This window comes from Macaca mulatta, chromosome 9 (genome assembly GCF_049350105.2).
Source record: "Macaca mulatta isolate MMU2019108-1 chromosome 9, T2T-MMU8v2.0, whole genome shotgun sequence".
NCBI lineage: Eukaryota > Metazoa > Chordata > Mammalia > Primates > Cercopithecidae > Macaca > Macaca mulatta.
Genome location: NC_133414.1, coordinates 16,828,861 through 16,849,236, shown reverse-complemented (window position 1 = coordinate 16,849,236; position 20,376 = coordinate 16,828,861). Strand labels below are relative to the sequence as shown.

The window sequence follows — 20,376 nt, the reverse complement described above, 5'->3', positions numbered from 1 at the left end:
CTTGTGATCCGCCCGCCTTGGCCTCCTAAAGTGCTGAGATTACAGGCATGAGCCACCGCACCAAGCCGGCAAACTTTTCTTTTATCTCATAAAGCCCAGCCAGACTGTTTTCTGCCTCAGGAAATCTCCCTGCCCGTCCCGGGTAGAATGAGATGTTCCTTCCCCTCTAGGTATCAAAAAAAAAAAAAATCTACTTGGTGTGAAGAGCACCTCCAGACATCAATCAGCTTCCTCTCTATGATGCGAAAAAAGCAGCATTACCCAGGGATCTCCATCTCTCTGCTGCCTCCACCCACCTGGGCACTGCGTTGATTGCATCCCTAGTCCCTGTCCTCTGCCCCGGGAAGTCCCTGCCGGTACCAGGCTTGTTACAAGAAATCATGTGTTTTAGAATTCAAAGAAACAGTCTAAAAAAGTAAAATGAGAAATCATTTTTTTCTTCTTTAGGAAATAAGGTCTGAGAAACAATTTGCCAGAGCAGCTGCCTTATATATGAAAGTACCAAATATTTTAGGTGAGAAATATTTTCAAAACACACTGCAATGGTCACGCACCTCTCAGGGGATGATCACAGGTGATTTTGGAGCTCCGAGCCCCCCACACCGGTCAGCTCAGAGGTGGTCAGGGCCTTGTAAATGTCGGCAGTCGCCACGGGAGCTCTGGAATGGAGCAGGAAGGCCCAGGCATCCTCACTTAGGAGGGCATGGAGTGTAACCCCAGCCTGGGTTTTGAGGTGTGCTGCTTCCTACCAGCAGCATCTGCTAGGACAATCCTGCCCTTTCCTCCTCGCCAGGAGGTGCCCTGTGCCCTTAGATGAAAGGATCGCTGGTAATAGTTTACCTACGACATGCTCATGCAGCAATGACTAATTGCGGAATATTTCCTCACCCCTAAAACCCCGTACCCATTAGCACTGACTCACCCTTTCTCACACATCCCAGCCCCTGGCAACCACTAATCTCCCCTCTGTCTCTGTAGATTTGCTTATTCTGCACATCCATATAACTGGAATCTTGGAGTACGTGGCCTTTTGTGTCTGGCGTCTTTCACTTAGCCTGATGTTTTCAAGATTCATCCACATTGTAGCATGTGGCAGTACCACCTTCCCTTTCACGGGTGAATAATATTCCCTCATATAGACAACACCACACTTGATCCATTCACCAGCCAATAGACATTTATGTGTGTTGTCTCCACTTTTCAGCTGTTACGGATAATGCTGCTGCAAACATTGATGTGTGAGTTGCTGTATGAACGTAGGTTTTCAGTTCTCGGGTTTATACCTAGGAGTGGAATTGCTGGGTCATGGGGTCACTCTGTGTTTAATATTCAAGGAACTCCCAGGCTGTTTCTGCATCACCAAGGTGCTATTCTTGTCTTTTTCCTGGTATCTGTCCCATTCTGCTTGTCATACAGCTATTTGTTTCAAGTCTAGTCCCCTTGCAATGCATAACTCTTGAAGGCACAGGCTGCTTCTAACACTGCTGTGTTCCACCCAGGATGTAGATCTGAGCCTTGTATATGATGATAGCTAAATAAACTGACTGTGTGGAGGATGAGTGAAAAGAGGTCACATCCACAGCCAACTCACTGGTGCCCTATGGCACTATTAAGAGCCAGCACTGCTTGACCGGGCACGGTGGCCCATGCCTGTAATCCCAGCACTTTGGGAGGCCGAGGCGGTCAGATCACTTGAGGCCAGGAGTTCAAGACCAGCCTGGCCAACATGGCGAAACTCCATCACTACTAAAAATACACAATTAGCCAGGCATGGTGATGCACGCCTGTAATTGCAGCTACTCAGGAGGCTGAGGCAGGAGAATCGCTTGAACATGGGAGGCAGAGGCTGCAGTGAGCCAAGATTGCACCACTGCACTCCAGCCTGGGTAACAAGAACGAAACTCCATCTCAAAAAAAAAAAAAAAGAGCCAGCACTGTGAAGTGACTGATCGTCTTAGCACTTACCTTCAAGATCCTGATGTTTTCCCAGAACGTCGTTTACCTCTCTAGGCCAACTTTTCCATGTCTCAGAGTGGTTGAGAACTCCAGAGTTTAAATCCTAGCCCTGGCATTTATTAGCTGTGGGATATTGGGCGAGTTACTTCCTCATCTATAAACCTGTTTCCTTACCTGTGAAATGGGCGTGTTAATAATACCTACTTCAGGTGCCGGGCACGTTGGCTGATGCCTGTAATCCTAGCACTTGGGGAGGCCAAGGCAGATGGATCACTTGAGGTCAGGAGTCTGAAACCAGCCTGGCCAACGTGGTGAAACCTTGTCTCTACTAAAAATATTTTTTTTTTTAATTAGCTGGGCATGGTGGCAGGTGCCTCTAATCCCAGCTACTCAGGAGGCTGAGGCCAGAGAATCACTTGAACCTGGGAGGCGGAGGTTGCAGTGAGCCGAGATCACGCCATTGCTCTCCAGCCTGGGCAACAAGAATGAAACTCTGTCTCAAAAATAATAATAATAATGCCTACTTCATAGAGCTGTTTTGAGGCTTAAATAAATTACTGAAATTAAAGCACTTAGGATAATGTTTGGCCTGTTAGTAAAGATTCAGTAATGTGAGTGATGATTATTATTCTATAATGCATTTATTTGTTTTTCTCTTAAATTCATATGTTTTACCCAGAAATTTGTGGGGTTTCTAAAATTTTTTAGAAATCCAGTTACTTAAGCAAGAATTTTAAAATAGCATAACTTGGCTAGGTGCAGTGGCTCCCGCCTATAATCCCAGGACTTTGGAGGGCAAAGGTGGAAGGATTGCTTGAGCCCAGGAGTTTGAGACTAACCTGGGCAACATAGGGAGACCCCATCTCTACAAAAAATTTTAAAAATTAGCTGGGTGCAGTGGTGCACGCCCATGGTCCCAGCTATTTGAGAGACTAAGGCAACAGGGATACTTGAGCCTGGGAGGTCGAGGCTGCAGTGAGCTCTAACTGTGCTACTGCACTCCAGCCTGAGTGACAGAGTGAGACCCTGTCTCAAAAAAATAAAAATGAAAAGCACAGTTTCTATCATGTTATTAGTTCCCAGGGTTGGGGGAATATTCTTTTACCATGAGGTACACATTAACCTAGACACATATTTTTAAAGCCATTCTTAATGTTAACATCTAACATTATATATTCTAAATTCATGTAGTGTATACATGATAACTTTCATATACTCCTAATGTGAAGAGGCTTAGTTACTTTACTGAAAACTTCTGACCGGGTGCAGTGGCTCACGCCTATAATCCCAACACTTTGGGAGGCCAAGGCCAGTGGATCACAAGGTCAGGAGTTCGAGACCAGCCTCACCAACACAGTGAAACCCTTTCTCTACCAAAACTACAAAAATTAGCAGGGCATGGTGGCAGGTGCCTGTCATCTCAGCTACTCGGAAGGCTGAGGCAGGAGAATCGCTTGAACCTGGGAGGCGGAGGTTAGAGTGAGCTGAGATCTCACCACTGCATTCCAGCCTGGGCGACAGAGCAAGACTCTGTCTCGGAAAAAAGAAAAAAAAAAAGAAAACTTCTAACAAATGCAAAAAGTTGACCATTGTAGGGCAAGTAATTGTTATATGAGATATTGCAATACACTTGTAGCATTTTGAAGATCTTTTGCTAATCTAACTAAAAATTAATCTTATTAATTGATTTGAAATCAGAAAATACAAAAACTGCAGAGTATCCCAAAAATTAGAGTGGGCACTTAAAAGTAAATATAAAATCCCCTTCTATCCATTTCTTTTTCCTGCAGTATTTTCTTCTCTGAGCCTTGGCCTGCTTCCAGAACGCTCTGCCACTCTAATGGTATATGAAGATGTCGTCCAAATAGTATCAGGATTCCAAGGTATGTTTAATATTTTTTCAGTTTTTATTGTTATTTTTGATGGATGCATTATTGTATATGTTTATGGTGTACAGTGTGATGTGATGTCTGTATACAAGGTGGATTGATTAAATCAAGCACATTAACCCATCTATCACCCCGCTTACCTAACATTTTTTATAGTGAGACATTTGAAATTTACTCTTTTCATTATTTTTGGTATGTTTAATAATTAAAAAGAGAAACAACAGTCAGTTTTGGGCCACCTACTAAAATACTACGGCTCATGCCTGTCATCCCAGCACTTTGGGAAGCCGAGGTGGGTGGATCATTTGAGGTCAGGCATTGGAGACCAACCTGGCCAACATGATGAAACACCATCTCTACTAAAAATACAAAAAAAAAAAAGCAACAACAACAAACTTAGCCAGGCATGCTGGCACATGCCTGTATTCCCAGCTACTTTGGAGGCTGAGGCAGGAGAATCACTTAAACCTTGGAGGTGGAGGTTGCAGTAATCCAAGATCACACCACTGCACTCCAGCCTAGGTGACAGAGTGAGACTTCATCTCAAAAAAAAAAAAAAATTCTTATATGGAATTCACTTATTAATTATTTATTTATTTATTTTTTAATCATACTTTAAGTTCTGGGGTACATGTGCGCAACATGCAGGTTTGTTACGTCTGTATACATGTGCCATGTTGGTGTGCTGCACCCATTAACTCGTCATTTACATTAGGTATATCTCCTAATGTAATCCCTCCCCGCTCCCCCAACCCCACAGCAGGCCCCGATGTGTGATGTTCCCCTTCCTGTGTCCAAGTATTCTCATTGTTCAGTTCCCACCTATGAGTGAGAACATGCGGTGTTTGGTTTTCTGTTCTTGTGATAGTTTGCTGAGAAGGATGGTTTCCAGCTGCATCCATGTCCCTACAAAGGACATGAACTCATCCTTTTTATAGCTGCATAGTATTCCGTGGTGTATATTTGCTACATTTTCTTAATCCAGTCTGTCACTGATGGACATTTGGGTTGGTTCCAAGTCTTTGCTATTGTGAATAGTGCCGCAATAAACATACGTGTGCATGTGTCTTATAGCAGCATGATTTATAATCCTTTGGGTATATACCCAGTAATGGGATAGCTGGGTCATATGGTATTTCTAGTTCTAGATCCTTGAGAATCGCCACACTGTCTTCCACAATGGTTGAACTAGTTTACAATCCCACCAACAGTGTAAAAGTGTTCCTATTTCTCCACAGCCTCTCCAGCACCTGTTGTTTCCTGACTTTTTAATGATCGCCATTCTTACTGGCGTGAGATGGTATCTCATTGTGGTTTTGATCTGCATTTCTCTGATGCCTCCTGCCCCCTTTCTTAAGAGGACATGATGGTGTCCTCCTGCAGTTTCTCTGCCCCACTGTGAACCCCTTCAGATTCTCATTGGAGCCCATTCCTTATCGCGTCCTCTCACACCTCCCCGCATTTATGCTGAGTCTTTCATCTCTTCTAGTTTTTTCTCAGCTCTCAAAATCACTGAAGGCTTTGCTATTCAGATCAAAACCCTTCTTAAGCCCTATTTCTCCTTCAAGTCACAATCTTCTCCCGAACCTTGGAGATACCTCCCCTCACCATGCACATGTCTTTAAACTCCCTTTTACGTTGCCTCACATGATCTTTAGAAATCCCTCTTGCTGAGCTCAGCAGAGCTAGAGTTACATGACCTAGTGGCCACTTCTCCTACCTGACTTCCCTGCGGCTTCACCACCCTATCTGGTCCCACCTTCCTGGATGTCTTCATCCTTTCTCTGGCCGTCTCTCCATTCATTGCTTCTCAATCTCTTTCCTGGGTTCTTCCTGCGCTGCCTATCTCTTATTTCAAAAATCGCTTTCCACTCCAGCTGCCTTTTCTGTGAGGACCCCCAGAGCTGCTGTCTTTATCTGGAGCATTTCTCACTTAAATAATTTCATAGCAACCTCCTGCCTAATCACTCTGACATCAGACTCTCTGCACCCACGGCCATACTCCACCTGCTGTCAGAATTGGGCAAAAACAAATCGGAATCTTTCACTTCCATACCAGTAACTCCCATTCACTCTCCCCTGCGGGCCCACGCAAGTCCAAACTCATTGATTGATTGATTCATTGACAGGATCTTACTCTGTTGCATGGGCTGGAGTGCAGCAGTGTAATCATAACTCACTGTAGCCTCAAACTCCCAGGCTCAAATGATTCTCTTGCCTGTGCCTCCAGAGTAGCTTGGACTTCAGGCGTGTGCCACCACACCCAGCTAATTTTTGAAATTTTTTGTAGAGATGGGGTCTGACTATGTTGCCCAGGCTATTCTGAAACTCCTGGCCTCAAGCATTCCTCCTGCCTCAGCCTCCTAAAGCACTGGGATTACAAGAATCAGCCACCACACCCGGCCTCAAACTCTTGATCGGGACTTACCAAGTTTTTCCTAAGTCTCTCCATCTGCCCCTGGAACCCACGTAGCTCACAGAGAGTTCCTTCACTTCCCCAGACATGCTAGACTTTCTCTATCTGTGCCCCTTTGTAGATGCTGTCACTTCTCTGCCTCTCAACCTTCAAGACACAGTTCACAGATACCAGCCCGGGAACTTCTTTTCTCCTGGGCAGCTGGCCACTCTCTCTCTTGAAGTTTATCTTGTAGTTTCATCATTACCCTCTTATTCTAGCACTTAAAACACTATGATAATCAAGCCATTTCCGTGACTCCCTTCTCGACCCTTTTCTTTTTTAGGGTAATGAATGTTATTGATGTTTTAGGGAGTTAAACATGTAAGAAAAGAAGGATGATGTGATAAACTCATCAAGAGGTGATGAAAGCTCTCAGAAGAGATTTCCTTGACTCTGATTCAGGGAAGAAGAGAAAGTATCATTATCCCCAAGATTACTGGCTCAAGTCTTCACGGATCCATTTAAGGAGGCTAAATGGCATCTTAGAAAAGAGCTCCAGGGCAGAAAACAGAAAACCTCTGCCACCCTCCGGCTTCAGTTTTCTTTCCTCTCAGGTGGCAACCCTTGGTTTCCCTTAAACTTCATCTTCTGGGATTGACTCAGAAATCTTCATCCCGCCCTCCAAACACTTAGTATTAGCATGGTTTTTAAACGTCTTTGTTCTTATGCTAGGTTGGGAGAGGAACAGAGATTCAGGTAGAGAAACCGTGTAAGACACAGAAAGAAACAAAGAGGGAAATGCCTTCTCCTCTCTTGCGTTCCATGAATACAAAGACGTTCCCCGCTCCTCTTTGCAGTCGTAGACCCGTTGCAGGGAGATTCTCAGCGCCAGTCATTTGGATTTTGTGAAGGTGCTCAGGATATATAGTGCAGTGGTTCAGAACTGGGAGTGATTCCCCACCACCACCCCCACCCCCACCGCAGAGACATGTTGTGAGGTCTGGAGATATTTTGGGGGCTGCTACAGACATCTAGTGGGTAGAGGTCAGGGATGCAATTAAACATGCTGCAATGCATGAGACACCCCCCCAACGAAGAACTACCTCGCTCAAAATGTGAACGGTGCTGAGATGGAGGACCCCTGATCTAGTTGGAGTGGAGACAGAGCATTACTGGAACATAGTGAGTTGCGAGGTGTAACTCATCTTCACATAAGTATCATTGAGCACCAGCTGTATGCAGAACATAGTGCCATGCATTTCACAGAACACCTGGTTTAAGGAGCTTCAGTCTATAATGGGAAGAGGAGATGGGAAAGCAGTGCTTATCCAGGAGACACTGTTAGACACCAGCCATATGTGTTCTGAACCAACATCACAACAGCCGTATTATGAGACAGGCATGATTCATACCCATTTTAAAGATAAAGAACCTGAAGCCCAAATCACTCAACTAGAAGGTGGTAGAGGAAAGATTTAAACCTGGAGCTAAGTGATTCCACTACCCATGTTCTCATGATGCTCTTCATTAGGCAGGTGAACAAATATACAAATAATTATAATGCAGGACATAGAGCAGTGCTACAAGAGAGATTCAAGTAGAGCTTAGGGTAGGATTAACAAAGGCTGCATAGAAGAGGTAGTTTTTGACATGCATTTTGGATGAGCTATAGGATGAGGGGAAGAAGTTTCAGAAATGAAGATGCATGAATGTGTATACACAGAGAGGCCAGGTGTGGTAGTTCACACCTGTAATCCCAGCACTTTGGAAGGCTGTGGCAGGCAGATGACTTGAGCCTAGGAGTTTGAGACCCAGACTGGGCAACATGACAAAACCTCATCTCTACAAAAAAATATAAAAATTAGCCAGGTGTGGTGGCATGTGCCTGTAGTCCCAGCTACCCGGTAGGCTGAGGTAGGAAGATCACTTGAGCCCAGGAGGTCAAGTCTGCAGTGAACTGTGATGGCATCATTGTACTCCAGTCTGGGTGACAGAGCAAGACCTTGTCTCAAAAAAAAAAAAAAAAGGAAAGAAAGAATCAGACTTAGTCATGCAGTCCTGTTTGGCCAGAGGATGAGAACTGGTTGACAGTCAGTAGAGCATCTATTTTGAGGTAGGTATGGTATGCTAGGAAGGGATACAGAGTTAGAATTAAAATAATTCCTTTCTACCTCTTATAAGCAGAATGACTTTGGGCAAGTCATTTACTTCTTTGAGCTGTAGTTCATTATCCGTAAAGAGAGCAGAGGGTTCCTTCTTCACAGGGGTGTTGTAAATATTAAATAACATATTTTTATTTATGCACTTTGTAAATTCTAAAGCACTGATCTATGCCTCTCACTTAGAGAAGAGGTGTAGTTGTAGTTTGGGTCTATATTGGTCTATTCATGTTTGTTGTTGCTTTTGTCATCATTGTTAATTTGGTAAGTGGGAGAGATCCGTTGGTGGTTTCTGGGCAGGGAAAGGACATGATTTGAGTAGTATCTTTGAACAGTCACAGTGTCAGTAGATGAAAAGGGAGTTAGGCTGAAGCAGATGGCCTGGATAGGAGGCTTTCACAATAGTTGAGGTGAGAGGCAGTATAAGGTAACATATGCTGTTGAATGCAAAAAGAGAGAGAAATATGATGCAGGAAATGTTGGTAAGGGAAGACTGACCAGTCTTGGCACTTGAGTGAATGTGTAGGATGATAGATAGGGAGAATGATGTTGGTGACCTAGACTCAAAACTGGGTGATGGGGAGACTGGAATATTATTAGGTGAGAGAGAAGGTAGATGATAATTTTAGAGTGTCAGATGGGCATCTGGGTAGAAGTGTCTAGAAGGCAGAGGAAAATCCAGGCATGGAGCTTAGAAAAGAATTCAAGGCTAGAGGGGGTGGTACCAGCCAAGACAGTAGCAGTGAAAGGGAACCCACAGGGAGTGAGCAAAGCACAGAAATGGCAGAGGCGATGGGTGGTAGCCCTCTGGGAGCTGTTTCATCCAGAGGTAGGACGAGAAAGGAAGGACTTGTAAAGGAAACAGCAGGCAGACACTGGAGAGAACCAGAGTACAGTACCATGAATCCCAAGGAAGAAGGGGATTGTGGGCAGGAGTGGCAAACAGTGTCAGCCATTGTGAAGAGGTCGACGAGGATGGAGGCTGAGCTGTGGTCATGGGGTTTGCAGATCATACAGTCGATGTCTCCAAGGGCAGCATGCATTGTGGGCAGAAGCCACATCACTGGAGCTTGATGGAAGGACAGAAGGCTTTCGCTTATGGGGATAACAGAGTTAAAGTGATGTTTGCTTGTTATTGTTGTAGACTGGAGTATTTTTGTTGGTTGAGGAGGAAAAGACTATAGAGAAAGAGATTGCTGACAAAGGCAAAAACAGTTGGTTGAGGCAAGTCTTGCAATGAATAAGCAAAAGTTAAATTAGAGGCTCGGATTGACCTTGGAGGTGGTTAGGGGCAGAAGAGAAGAGGGAAGAACAGCTTTTGAAATCCAGAGAGTTGGAAGGCTGAGGCAGGCAGATCACCTGAGGTCAGGAGTTCGAGACCAGCCTGGTCAACATGTTGAAACCCCGTCTCTACTAAAAATACAAAAATTAGCCAGATGTGGGGGTGGGCACCTGTAATCCTAGCTACTCAGGAGGCTGAGGCAGGAGAATTGTTTGAATCCAGGAGGCAGAGGTTGCAGTGAGTCGAGATTGTGCCACTGCACTCCAGCCTGGGCAACAGAGTGAGACTCCATCTCAAAAAAAAGAAAAGAAAAAAGAAAGAAAGGCAGCGGGAGGAAGCAGGGACCCCTGTATTTTTGGGAAACCAGAGTTGAGTATTTTGGGGATGGGGATGGAGCCCTACAGGCTTATCCACTGCCTGCCCTGCCACCCCCACCCAATCATATTCCTTTCTGAAGTACAGAACTATTTAGCAGCTTTAGTACATGAAGGCAGGCTTAAGCATGTAACCGCTCCCCCAACCCCATGCATACCCTCTTTCGATTTTATTTGTGCCGTGGCTTAGCATAGCTTGCACTCTTAAATTCCTCATGTGCTACTTCCGTCATTTTCGTCACCATAGGTGTCGCCTGTACTTTGTGGTGGCATGTTTGGCCCCTCGTGGATGGCACCCATGTCGTGCCAGTCCCGGGCTGCAGCGGCCGTATCCTTTCCGTGAGGATCTGCCCCAGCATAGCCTGCTACCTACCCCAGCCCCCAGCCCCAGCAGATAGACCCTGGATGTCTGGCCAGGGACCAAATTCTCCTGCACAAGTGGGGAGAGAGGCGGAGCAGAGGCAGGGAAGGGAGAGAGATGTGTTTCCCACCCAAATGCATGTAACACTTGATTTGCTCGAGAAGGCACGAAAAGGAGAGGATCGGGGTGAGACACCAGGGCCCTGAGAGCTGGGGAGAGCAGCCTGGGTTTCTGGTTCTCTGGGTCCCGGGCCAGTCCGCGTAAGTCCTGGCTAGGATATGTATCCTGGGCCCATTCCCAGGCTCCCCTTGTCTTTCAGCAACCCTCAGTCCAGTCGGAGGAGGTTTCTGTGCCCCATTACTGTCACACAGGTCTCTGCCAGCCCATCTCACAGGGGCTCCTCCTAAGGCCTGGAGGGGTGCACTTCTCCTTCCCTGTTCTGGGGGCACCAGCCCAGCTTCTGCCTCTGCCAGGACCCTCTCTTTGCTCCGTTGCATATAGACTCACCGTTCTTCTTCTCTTCCTATGAGCAGTGTGCTTTACTTTTCCACCGTGGGAGACCCAGGCCTCTACATAGGGGCTTGTTCACTGAATGCTATTAGCAGCATTGTTTGGCCTGAAAACCAGTAGAGAACGTATATTTCCTGATCACTGAAAAAAATACTGAAGCAATGAATGTTGTTATAACATCCGGAATGAGGAGTTGAGAAAGAATGCTGGCTTTGACCTTCCAACCCGGAGGGCAGCGTGGAAAGGGAGAAGAAAAGCAAGCTGTGTGCCGTGTGTGGGCAAGGGGGAGAATGGACCAGAAACAGACTGCCCCTGGCAGGACACACAGCACTTGTGGGGTACCTAAAGAGTTTGAACTCTCCGCAGACCAAGGAGGTGGCAGGAGTAAGACATGAGTATTCTGTAACATCGAGGGAAAGTAAGACCAAACTAAGAAGAATAGAATAATGTTAAAATACCCAGATCCCCAGAGGCTGGTGTGTCGCTGTGGGTTTGTTTTAGGGATAAAGAAAGGGAATTGATGGTCTGGAGCTGGACCAGTGTCTATGTCTGTTTAGTTTCAGCAGAGATGACAGGAGTTAGATAGGACGCCCATGATTTTGGGCACCTGCTCGCTGGGCTCTACACCTGGGCCTGGATTTCACAGAGTGGAGAACCAGCCCCTGGCGAAGTCTAGCTGGTAGTTTTTAGAAGGAAGAGGGAGCATTGTGACTCCCTGCCAGTTAGGCAGTATGTAGCCAAGAGAGGCTGCCCCAGACGTAAATCTGTGGAATTCCTTTGGGCCTCAGTGGCCTCACCTTTAAGAGAGGCTTGGACTAGTGGATTCTTGGAGCTCTAAAACTCCCTTATTCTAGAACACGTCTAGATAGGCTTATTTACTCCTTCCAAGTTCTTTGATCCAGAGTTAAAAGGAACCCTGGAGTGGGGATAAAGCCCACCGGCTCTGGGCAGGGCTGTTGAAGCAGGATAGCAGGGGGCCAGGAGAAGGAACCCCCAGCGGAGCACAGGTGGAATGTGGTCTGCCTCAAGCCTGGGGTTGGATCTACAGCATTTCTCTTAACAATGCTTTGGCAGGTTTGCACAAAATTACCTAGCACCTTTACGTCTTGCAAATATTACTGCAGCATTAGGTTAAAAAAAGTTCAGGTTTTATGATCAAAACAACATCTGGGCTGGGCACGGTGGCTCACACCTGTAATCCCAGCACTTTGGGAAGCTGAGGTGGGTGGATCACATGAGGTCAGGAGTTCGAGACCAGCCTGGCCAACATGGTGAAACCCCGCCTCTACTAAAAATCTAAAAATTACCTGGGTGTGGTGGTGGGCGCCTGTATCCCAGCTACTTGGGAGGCTGAGGCAGGGGAATCGCTTGAACGGGAGGCAGAGGTTGCAGTGAGTTGAAGTCACCACTGCACTCCAGCCTGGGCAACAAGAGCAAAACTCCGTCTCAAAAAGAAAATTTGGAGCGAAGTTAAGCTGCAGATGATGGCACAACACAACTGTCTAGGGTCTGTCGGCCCAACCCATCCTCCTACACAAAGGAGTTGAGTTTGGTGAAGAAGCATCATTTTGCATCATTTCAAAAGTCTCGTCATAAATTCTGTGACATAATCCATCACAAGTAGGAAGCACGCCTCCAGAATAGACTGGATGATGACGAATGGCAGCTCCCACAGAAAGAGAAGGTTAATTGCCGCTGGGGTATCGTGTGCAATTCTTTTCAAGGTTGCACAGTGAATTCCCTTGCCCTCCTTCAGTTTGGTTCATGACGTTAAACCAGATTTTTCCAGGGAGATTAAAGATGGGTTTGCAGCAGTATCAAAGAGTATCTCTTACATTGTTTGTGTAAAGAGATTAATTGTCATCTACTTGTTTTATTTACATGGACTTTCCCAAAATGCTACCCAGATCCACAGGCAAATGCCGGGCAGTGACAAGACTGCTTGCACATAGAACTTGGAAAAAGCTTTTTGTTAAAAACCTAAATAACATCCTGTGTCAAAACAAATGTGACAATGGGCTATTATTTCTCTCCCCATAATAGCATGTTGTCACATCTCTGCGTCCTGCATGAATGGGGGAAGGGAGGCCTTGTGAGAGGGAGCAGGGTGGGGGAGGCGTGCTGAAACCTTGGAGAGGCACTTCCTGGTTTTGCATTTTCTAAAAACAGAAACTGCTCCTGGGGGAGGTAACTCAGAGGTTAATCTCTGCAGGTGCCCGGCCACAGCCTCGCGTTCATTTCCAGAGAAGGGCTCTGAGGTTGCCGGAGAACACCAGCTACAGTGACCTGACCGCGTTTCTCACGGCCGCCAGCTCCCCCTCGGAGGTGGACAGTTTTCCTTATTTGCGAGGATTAGACGGAAATGGAACAGGTAATTGGAGTCTTTTCTCTTTTCAGTGGGAGTTTCTGTGTTTCCGTCTTTACATGTGGATTTTAGGTATGATTGGAAGTTGCAGCACTACGTGGGAGAAAGGCACTGAAGTTGCGGAAGGGGAATTCTTGGTACAAGTTCAAGTGCATTGCAACTGTGTTCCATCGGTACAAGCCCTGCAGAATTACATGTTAGCGCGTTGGTCTCCTCAAGCTTTTCTGCTGTTACCAATTGCCTTAAGCACCTTTTCTGAGCTCTCCTTTGGTGGACTAAGTATATTCAATTCAGAGAAATTCTTGTCATTGAAATTGCAATTTTTTTTTTAAGTGTAAAATCAGAGTTAAGGGTTTTGGCCCAGCTGCCCTCTGCCTCATGCCACAAGCCCCCATTTGAGAGGGTAGCCTGTGGGTGGGTGGGGCTGGTAGAGACACACCACCCCACTCACCCATGCTACAGCCAGGAGGGGAAGAGGTGGCGCTTGGTCCAACTCAGAGACAGGCATACCTTGGCTCCGTGCCCCACCAGCATGGGGGCCACTTAGGATGGGAGCCTCCTCCCTCTGCCATCTATGCCCACCCAGCTCTTTCCCACGTCACTTCTTTCTCTGCACTTGCTCTCTCTGCCCTCAACTGGGCATAGAGTGGCCAGGCTTTGAATTTGCTTTGGAATCCACCCTCCCCTGGCAGGTCTCTAAGTCAGCTGGGTCAGTATCACTCTTCCGGTATGCCACAGCTAAAAGATCAGAGAAACTAAAAGCCGTCCACCAGAAAATAGGTGATAATTCTTTATCGGAGAAAGACGCTTGACAGGTACCTTCCACCTCTGATTATGTCCAACTGCACCATTCTCTGGACCCCTTCGCACTGGAGTGGTCCCCAGTCCTCCTGGTGGAAGAGGTGTCAGGATTCTGGAGTCCTGAATTATTTTCTTGTCTACCCTGCTTTCCTTTCCACCACACTTTCGACTAATCACTGCATTAAAATTTTAAATCAAAGGCCGTTCTGAGTTCCATTCTGCTAGGTGAGTAACTTACTGCATTTCCCAGGGATACTTGGATTGAATTTCACTTAATTTTCCAGTACTTTACATAAACTGATTATTCTGAAAAAGCTTTTAAACCTGAAATATTTGATCCATTTTGTAGCATGTTAATAAGTTTCTGGTTAGACATAAAGGCAACCTGGTGATTTGTTACTCATTTTTCTTCCCTCTGTTTTCCAGAATGTTTCTCCTTTAATTTTTGTGTGCTGATGAGGATGTGATTAACATGTCAGCAAATATGTCGGTACTTTGTCATCAGAAAGATGGCATAGCTGTCATGTTAAGTAAACATTATTAGGAAAAAAATGTTGACTATTACTTGAAATGTGCCAGTCTGGGAGAAAAGTCTTGTTTTGGGGAGCATGAAGAAGTGGTTTAAGGCTAGGTGCGGTGGCTCATGCCTGTAATCCCAGCACTTTGGGAGGCCAAGGTGGATGGATCATTTGAGGTCAGGAGTTTGAGACCAGCCTGGCCAACATGATGAAATGCTGCGTCTGCTAAAAATACAAAAATTAGCTGGGCGTGGTGGCAGGTGCCTGTAGTCCCAGCTACTCGGGAAGCTGAGGCAGGAGAATCGCTTGAACCTGGGAGGTGGAGGTTGCAGTGAGCTGAGATCGTGCCACTGCCCTCCAGCCTGGGCAACAGATCTAGACTCTGTCTCAAAAACAAACAAACAAAAAAAAAACAACAAAGGTTTAAAATATCATAACCAGCTACCAGCCTCCTGGACAAAATGGTGCAGGATCCACAAAACGCTGACTTGGAGGGACAGCCTCCGTGCTTGGGACTCATTAATTTTTTTCTGTGTCCCACTTCCAGTAGCTCTTGAATAAATTAGGCAGTCTGAGAAAAGGGGGAAAAAGAACACAAAGACAGAACTATCGATTTTAGAGGAGTTTGTTTTATTTTAAAATCATTCCGTGATTTCAGAGGGAAGAGAAAGGGCTTTGCAAGGTGACATGAAACTTCTCTACCATGGAAAGAATGAATGACTTGACCTAGAAATGGCTAGGATTTCTCAGAGACCTAGCAGCGAAGGCATCCACCCATAGTGAATTCACAGGCACCCTCGGGGACTTGGAACCTGGGCTCCCTTGAGCACAGGCACCTCAGTAACTCACCAGCTCTGTGCCGGCCCCCAGGGTCAGTTTGCCCACAGCTTGTCTTTTGCCCACAGTCATTTACCTCCTGTTTTACTAAAGGCGTCTAAGAGCTCACAGCCTAAAGAGAGCGTGCCTGGACCAGATGTGTCTTTGGGAGAAGACACAAGTTCATCTCCTGAAGATCCAGGAAATGACTAGAGTCATAACCAGAGTTCAGTGAAGGTGGATAGAAACAGGCTGCGGAAGAGACTGGAAAAGGCTCCGAAGGGCTGTTTTCTGGGGGTACCATGAAGGCTGTGGTGTTTAGTTTAGAGGGTGGATCGAGAGTTGTAAGTAGAGAAGCATCTTCTCTTTCTAGCTCCTGGGGACCCCCTCCTCTCACCAGAGAGCATTGCACTCTTCCCCCGGCTGCTGAGAAAGCACAGAATGTTCTGTGGTGTTCCCAAGGGGTTTTACAAAAATTGCTTTCACTAATAACTCCAGGAAGACAGAGAGGAGTCAATAAAATGACAAGTGCAGACTTTTCCTGCAATTCCACAAAGTTGGTAGAATACAGAGCCTAACAGAACCTTAAATGTCAGCGGAACAGAACCTGTCACGTGGCAAGTGACCAGGTGGATGACCCAAGGTGATACAGCTCCTCTCCTCGCTTGGGCCAGTGGTATTCCGCCCCGCAACACGATTCCGCTGCATTTGCCTGCCACCTGCTTGTCTTTATGCAGACTTAAAGGGAGCCAGGCAACATCCAGGTGGAACAGGAAGGAAAGCCACTTTCTATATAGAACTCAGTATTCTGTGTAAAATTGGAGTTTCGTAACAAAGAGACGGAAAATAGTTCAGCCCTTCAAAATGTGAATTGTTGCAGAATCAGCCGGGCGCGATGGCTCACGCCTGTAATCCCAGCATTTTGGGAGGCCGAGGTGGGTGGATCACTTGAGGTCAGGAGTTCAAGACCAGCCTGACCAACCTCATCTCTACTAAAAATACAAAAAAAGAAAAAAAAAATTAGCCAGGCATGGTGGCGTGTGCCTATAGTCCCAGCTACTCAGGAGGCTGAAGCAGAAAAATTGCTTGAACTGAAAAGGCGGAGGCTGCAATGAGCCAAGATTGCACCACTACACTCCACCCTGGGTGACAGAGCGAGACTCTGTCTCAAAAACAAAAAAAAAAAGTTGCAGAATAAACAACATGGGTACATAGAGGGAGAGTCATTCAGAAGGCACAGAGAAGCAGGCATTTAATGGAGCCCTGAGGAAGGAAAGAGGCCTCAAGAAAGCAGATCTAATTCCCCACAATGTCTTAAGACAGCTAGAGGACATTAAAGGGACATGAAATTCCATGAACCTAATGCACATTGCTGTCCATTAATTTGCTCGTTTCTGCAGTGCTCTATTACTTCTGAATGTTTCAGGCTGAGTATACTTACTTCCATAGATGCAGGAAGGCATCTAGTCTACCCTCCTTAGTTCTGAAGGTAAGAAAAACAGACCCCAGAGGAACGAAGTCACTTTTGGAGGTGACATAGGCAGTGAGTGGCAGATCTGGTACTGGGACTCCTTCTTCCTGGACTGGGAATGTGCAGGAAGGGAGAGTTGAAAGGTGATGAGGGAGGAGAAGGGTGACACCATTTCTAGGGCTTTTCTCCTCTACCTACCTGCTACCTGCCTACTGGGACATGCTGCCTAGAGTTTGATGAAAGAAACAGCACTCCCTGATGGAAAACATTTTCTCTCAGGTGTTTATACTGTCTAGTAAGCTATTTAATGTCTCTGTAGTTTCTCTTTTTGTGTGTGTGGTTTGGTTTTGTTTTGAGACAGGGTCTCACTCTGTCACCCAGGCTGGATTGCAGTGGTGTGATCATAGCTCACTGCAGCCTTCACTTCCCAGGCTCAAGTGATCCTCGCACTTCAGCCTCCTCAGTAGCTGGAACTGTAGGCATGCACCACCATGCCCAGCTAATTTTTTGTATTTTTTTGTAGAAACGGGGTTTCACTATGTTGCCCAAGCTGTTCTTGAACTCCTGGGCTCAAGCAACCCGCCTCGGCCTGCCAAAGTGCCAGGATTACAGGCATGCGCCACCGCGCCTGGCCAGCATTTCTGTAGTTGTAAGTTCCATCTTCTCGAGAGGGTCTAACAGAACCTAGAGCGGTAAATTGTAGACCTGGCCTTGCTTCTGTATCAACTTTGAGCCGCTGGCACATTTATGTTTCAAGACACAAAATCTTTGGACCACAAACATGGTAAATTCTGAGTTTTGTTGGTTGTTTTTTTACCGTAAAATGACATAACCAGACTAAAAGATTTCAAAACTTGGATCTCAGATTCCAACTTGGATCTTTCCATGAAATCTCCATTCCCACACCTTTGCCTTCATTAAAAAACAGAGATGGGTATGAATGATAAAAGGTAGAGTGGCATTAGCTGTGTAGAAATTGCTGTATGAAGGATTTAGCTGTAATTTGTTGCTGAGACTCTTAAATTCACTAGGTTTGCTTTAAATGTTTAAATGTAGACCAGATTGGAGGTTTACATTAGCTCAGGTTGGTAGATAGGTAAGTATATAAGTAACTGAATATAAAAAAAAAATTATCCTATAGATTGTATTCTAATGCAGCTTAAGTTTTTTATCACTGTGTTTTTGTTATTCTGCTCAAAGAAAGATGTAAAATTATGACAGAACGTATTTTGTGGGATATTGTATTTCACTAGAGGAAAATGTAAAATGGATTGCTTGAGTGCATAAATATATCGGTCTCATAAGCATTCTCTCATTTATCTGTAGGCAGTCATTAATGCTTTGGCCTGGACCAAAGACCTTTAATGGAGAGTAATTGGTGTATTGAGGTCCTTTTAAACAGACCAAAATAACAATGGCAACTAAAATAACTCATAAATATTTCAAGTCCAGTCCTCAATACCATACTTTTTAGCAGAAGTTAGTATTTTTGAAGCAATCTTTGAAGAAATTTGCTATATTAATAAAAAGCAGCCTCTACTCTAAAACATTTGGTTTTATTGAGGTTATCTGCCAAGTAATTAACATGTGCCTGGGGCTCACTTTGTGTAAAAGTTACTTCCGGCGATTTCCACTTACACCTTTGTCTCACGTTATAGAAAAAACCTTGTCTTTTGAGATCATTTTTGAAAGCAAAACACAGTAATGAAAAATAGCAAACCTGGCCAGGCACAGTGGGTCAAGTCTGTAATCCCAGCACAGGCCTGTGATTGCCAAGGTGGGCGGATCACCTGAGGTCAGGAGTTCAAGACCAGCCTGGTCAATATGGCAAAACCCCATCTTTACTAAAAATACAAAAATTATCCGTCAGGGTGGCAGACACCTGTAATCCCAGCTACTTGGGAGGCTGAGGCAGGAGGATCGCTTGAACAGGAGGTGGAGGTTACAGTGAGTTGAGATTGTGCCATTACACTCCAGCCTGGGCAAAAGAACGAGACTTCATCTCAAAAAACAAAACAAAAAAAACAAACCTGAGCCTAGATTCCAGCTCAGCCCCTACTGAGTGTATGCCCTTAGGCCACCTACCATTACTACTCTGTCTGAGCCTGTTTCTTTATGTGTAAAGTGATGATTTTACCTGCCTAACTGGGTTGTGGTGAGGATTATGTATGTAAAGTGCTTAATGCGGTCCCTGGCACATAGGTGGTGCTGTACTCGGTAAATGGTAGCTGCAACTTATTTTTTTTGCAAAGGTTTCCACAGCCCACGTGGGTACTTTGCATGCAAATGATGGAAAATGCCTCTTCCTTCTAGGAAACAGCACCAGGCATGACCTGACCCCAGTCACAGCCGTCAGTGTCCACTTGCTGAGCAGTAATGGAACGCCGGTGCTGGTGGATGGTCCCATCTATGTCACTGTGCCCCTGGCCACACAGAGCAGCCTGAGGCACAATGCCTATGTCGCGGCGTGGCGGTTTGACCAGAAGCTGGGTAAGCAAGAGTTCTGTGCCGACGATCGGCTACCAGATGGCTTCGTTACTGTTTGGTTTTCCTTCTAAGAAGCTCATGGAAGTCTCCTTTCCTTGAAGTCAGTGAATGCCGCTGCTCACATTGCATTGTGTGGTTTCTCGTGGGGACGGCACCCTTCCCGTGCCATTCAGGCCCTCTCTCGGGAACTCATTTTTTGTTTGTTTTCTTATTTGTTTTGTTTTGCACATTTAACCTAATTTACTCGTAAAGAATCTGTAAACGTTATTAGAGCTAAAACTGGCTCTCCTAATCTTCATCCTTTTATTCATCAGAAGGTCATATGGTTGCTCTTGGTCATGTGTGGTATTTTTTTTTTTCCTGGTTTCTGAAAAAGGACAAACATTTGCCAAAACTGTACAAAACAAAGAAAATAAAAAGTACCCATAAGTCTTACCACCTAGAGAAAACCACTAATATACCTTGAATTCTGTCCTTCTAGGGCTTTCACAGTGCACGTAGGTATTAGTTATCAACTGCTGTGTCACACACCACCCTAAAAGTTAGCCACTTAAAACAACAGTGAGCTCCAGTACCTCAGAGTTTCTGGGGGTCAGGAATCCAGGTACTGCTGAGCTGGGTGGTAGGGCTAAGAGTCTCTTACAAAGCGGCTATCAAGCTGTGACTCAAGGCTGTGGTCATCTCCAGCAAGGTTCAGCTAGGACTAGTGAGTGTGACTCACACGGCTGAAGGCAGGCCTCACTTCCTTGCCGGCTGTTGACCAGAGGCCTTATCTCCTTACCACGCGAGCCCCTCCGTAGAGCTGCTTACTACACAGCAGTTTGCTTTCCCCTGAGCAAATGATCCAAGAGTAAATAAAAATGATATAGTAGGCCGGGTGTGGTGGCTCACACCTGCAATCCCAGCACTTTGGGAGACTGAGGCGGGTCGATCACTTGAGGCCAGGAGTCTAAGACCAGCCTGGCCAACATGGCAAAACCCCATCTCTA

The 20,376-nt window shown here is 45.8% G+C and overlaps 1 protein-coding gene across 1 annotated transcript in view; it reads left to right on the top strand.

The window, feature by feature from the left end:
* The window catches only part of FAM171A1 (family with sequence similarity 171 member A1), a 147,076-nt gene that overhangs the window by 91,229 nt on the left and 35,471 nt on the right, over nt 1-20,376 (top strand). Inside the window, exons 3-5 of the mRNA XM_028826015.2 lie at nt 3,747-3,839; nt 13,142-13,300; nt 19,214-19,390. Coding sequence (XP_028681848.2) covers nt 3,747-3,839; nt 13,142-13,300; nt 19,214-19,390 — 429 coding nt within the window. The remainder of the gene's footprint in view (nt 1-3,746; nt 3,840-13,141; nt 13,301-19,213; nt 19,391-20,376) is intronic.